This window comes from Sinocyclocheilus anshuiensis, unplaced genomic scaffold (genome assembly GCF_001515605.1).
Source record: "Sinocyclocheilus anshuiensis isolate Anshui unplaced genomic scaffold, SAMN03320099.WGS_v1.1 scaffold245, whole genome shotgun sequence".
Taxonomy (NCBI): Eukaryota; Metazoa; Chordata; class Actinopteri; order Cypriniformes; family Cyprinidae; genus Sinocyclocheilus; species Sinocyclocheilus anshuiensis.
In genome coordinates, this window is record NW_015536478.1 from 696,082 (window position 1) to 699,559 (window position 3,478).

General features: G+C 32.5%; 1 protein-coding gene across 1 annotated transcript; it reads right to left on the bottom strand.

Moving 5' to 3' along the window:
* Nucleotides 1-1,680: 1,680 nt before the first annotated feature.
* LOC107665953 (cystatin-B-like) lies at nt 1,681-3,478 on the bottom strand. Its single transcript, XM_016457062.1, has 3 exons — nt 3,331-3,478; nt 2,674-2,775; nt 1,681-2,105 (listed from the first exon to the last, which is right to left on the bottom strand). Exons 1-3 carry the CDS (start codon nt 3,400-3,402, stop codon nt 1,977-1,979), a joined length of 303 nt encoding a protein of 100 aa, XP_016312548.1. The 5' UTR covers nt 3,403-3,478; the 3' UTR covers nt 1,681-1,976.

The window sequence follows — 3,478 nt, forward strand, 5'->3', positions numbered from 1 at the left end:
CCCCCCCCCCCCCCCCCCCAATAAGGGGTTATGAAAGTTAATTAAAAATAAAACCATTAAGAATTTATTTTTCTTGAAATAAAATGAACATTAACTGAAATGTACTTATTTAATAACTTAATTTAATAGTTGCCAGATTGTTCATTTTTATTTAGTTGCTCATTTTTATTTAGTTTAACTTGAAGTACTAATATAACTAAATAAAAAAAAACATAAAATAATATCTTTGATTCAAAATATTAACAACAACTATAGTAATATCTGTATACAGTGTATTTGACTAAAGTAACGCTGGTAAAACAGGTTTTCACAGATGCAGATGTGGTTTAGTGTGTGATGTGTTCTCATGTGATGAATCATGCTTCATTTAGACATATGGCATCTCCCGTGATAATGTTCCTGTCTCTTTTATGCTTAATAAGCGTTTTATGGTTTCTGTAGCTGAATGCAAACTCTTGCCATGCGATGTTCTCACTCGAACTCAAATAAAGATGTATTAAATATATATAATTACAAATGAGTTTGTAGACTGTCACATTTTGTCCAATGCAGACTTAAACTCATCCTAGACTTCTCATCTGATCTGATCCTCGCCAAATCAGTATCAGATCATCATGAGGCCACTGCGATTTTTCCTTTGTCTCCTATTTGGTTGCTACCTACTGTAAGCAGAAAAACATCACAAGACACAAGTCATACGTATTCAGAACTATATACTAGTCAACCTTTGAAGTGGATCAAAACCTTTCATCAAAGTTGTCCTAAAACCTAAAAGCTTTCTTGTTTTAGGACAACTTTGATGAACTTGTTTGATCCACTTCAAATGTTGACTACTGTATATACACTACCAGTCAAACTTTTTAACGTTTATTGTTTTTTTATTGTTTAGTATTACTATTTTCCACATTTCAGAATAACAATAAAGTTTCATAAAATACTATAGAATAGTGTGACCAAAAAAAAACATGAAAACCAAAAACATTCTACCCATATTATATCTTAAAATTGAGTATTTTCTTATTAAATTAATCCCATGAACTTGTGTTTTAAAAGAATGATACATCACTTTTCTTTGGTCTTGTAGTTCTTCAGATGCAGTTTGAAAGGGATTATTTTAGTTAACCAAAACTAAATCTAAAATTAGAAAAACTAAAGCCATAAAAAATGAAAGAATGCAATAAAATAAACATAACTATACTGTATATATACACAAACCTTCAACTTGTTTGTATTAAAAAGTAAAACTGAAATAAAAGAAATTTAAAAATATAAGACAAAAAATTATTAAATTTTTAACTAAAATTAAAATGAAAAATGTAAAAATAAAAATGCATTAAAAACTACAGTATAATAGTATCTCACTAAAATAACACTGGTGTGAGCTGATGGACAATGTTGAAAATTGGTGGAGAATCAATATTTTCTTAGCTGTAACAATGAAAAAGAACGAGTTACGTTCATGTTTTGTCTGAAGGTGTTTCTTTCTTTCTTTTGCTCAGCCCATTCAAACGGAAAGGCTTATGATTCATCTGTGTCAATCTTTTTGTTGAGTGTATTAAAATGCACTATCCCTTTTTTTTTTTTTTTTTTAAGAACAACAAGACACAAAAATATTTGCATTCAATATTTTACCATAAACAACATTCTTTTAGAGGGTGTAAATAAAACAAAGACTTGCCATTTGAAATATGAAATGTATTTCTCTTTATTTTAGAACTTCCATTATTTTCTATAAAACAGATTTGGAATGTTGATTCATATCCATGTGCAATTATTTCACCACAATATAATGTTTGTCAAAGTAAACAAAGAGGTGCTGGTCTTATAAACCTCCTCTTCATACAGTAGGCACTGGACTGGAGATCATTTGATGGTTTAGAACTGAATAAAGCTTTTGTAACAGCATTATTTGAATACATCACACATATCAACCTATTTTGTATACAGTATGGCATTTTATTATCTGTGTGCATGCATTAGAAGTATTCAATAAGATCCTGTTGAGTTTTCGATGTCTGGATGTTGTGCAGCTGGAGTTTTTCTCCACTGTGAGGAAGCGACTTATGAACCCTCAGATGAACAAATTCATCGCCTCCTACATTTACCTGAAGAGGGAGATATGGAGCATGAGAATACTCAGTTTACACATGCTTTGAACTCTTAGAAAGTAGATATTGATGGCAATATGCAAGCTGTAACATGGCAGTCCAAACAGCTGATAAAAACACCACTCCAGTCCATCAGTTAACAATTTTTGAAGACAAAAGCTGCATGTTTGTAAGAAACAAATCCACAGACTTGTGCACGTTATTATGGATTATGGACTGCATTTTGACTAGAAGCAATGGTTTGAATCTAAAAACGCCTTAATGATGGATTTGTTTCTTACAAACACTAAGCGTTTGGCTTCATAAGACATTAACTAATGGACTGGAGTGCTGTGGATTACTTGTGGATTATTGTGATGTTTTTATCAGCTGTTTGGACTCTCATTCTGACGGCACCCATTCACTGCAGAGCATCCATTGCTGAGACACTGATGCAATGCTACATTTCTCCAAATCTGATGAAGAAACAAACTCATCTACAGCTTGGCCTGAGGGTGAGCACATTTTTCTTTTAGCAAATTTTAATTTTCGAGTGATCGGTTGCTTCCTGGTCTTCAAAGTTTACCTTGATAAAGTAGTTGGTTCCGGCCACGACCTGAGTGGTGAAAGATTTGGCAATGAAAACAGCAAACTTCTTCCCTGCCTTCTCTTCTGCATGATGTTTGATCTGAATCAAAAGACACAGATTTCATATTTAATGCATGTGTGTTTAATTGACATTAAAATAATATCACAATGAAATTTTAAGTTGGTCTTAAAATATGCTTGTTTTTCATGAAACACAATTTCTTGTTTTTTCCACCTTTGACGTACACTGAAAAAACCTGTTTTGCAAAAAGTATGTGATTTGTCAAGTTAGACGAATTACTCTGACACACCCTAAGACTTACTCACCATCATGTGAAGATTACCAATTCATTCAAGCTATGTAAAAGCATTCGTTCATTTTTGACCTTGCATAAATACCATTTATTGCTTGCAATCTCTGGTGCATGCATTTGACCTACATTATGACTTTAAATCATTTAGGAAGCTGAACGTAGTTATCCTGCATTAATAATTTTTTATTTATCATTTGATTATTTTATCGACACATAGCATAGTAAATTCTAAATAGTACTAATTAATAGCTTATAATAATTAATAAATACATACACATCACGTGCATTCTCATATCAGCTGACGTACAGCATCAAAACAAAAGCAGAAGCTCCAGTCTCACCTCATCGCAGATCTTCTGCACCTCGGGTGTGGCTTGCTTCACCTGGGATGGACCTCCAACCAATGTCGCCATTGCTGTAATCGGTGTCGAGATGTAGAAAAAAATGATTTTAGACAGTCTAATTCACAGAAACGTCACTGCTGCAGTA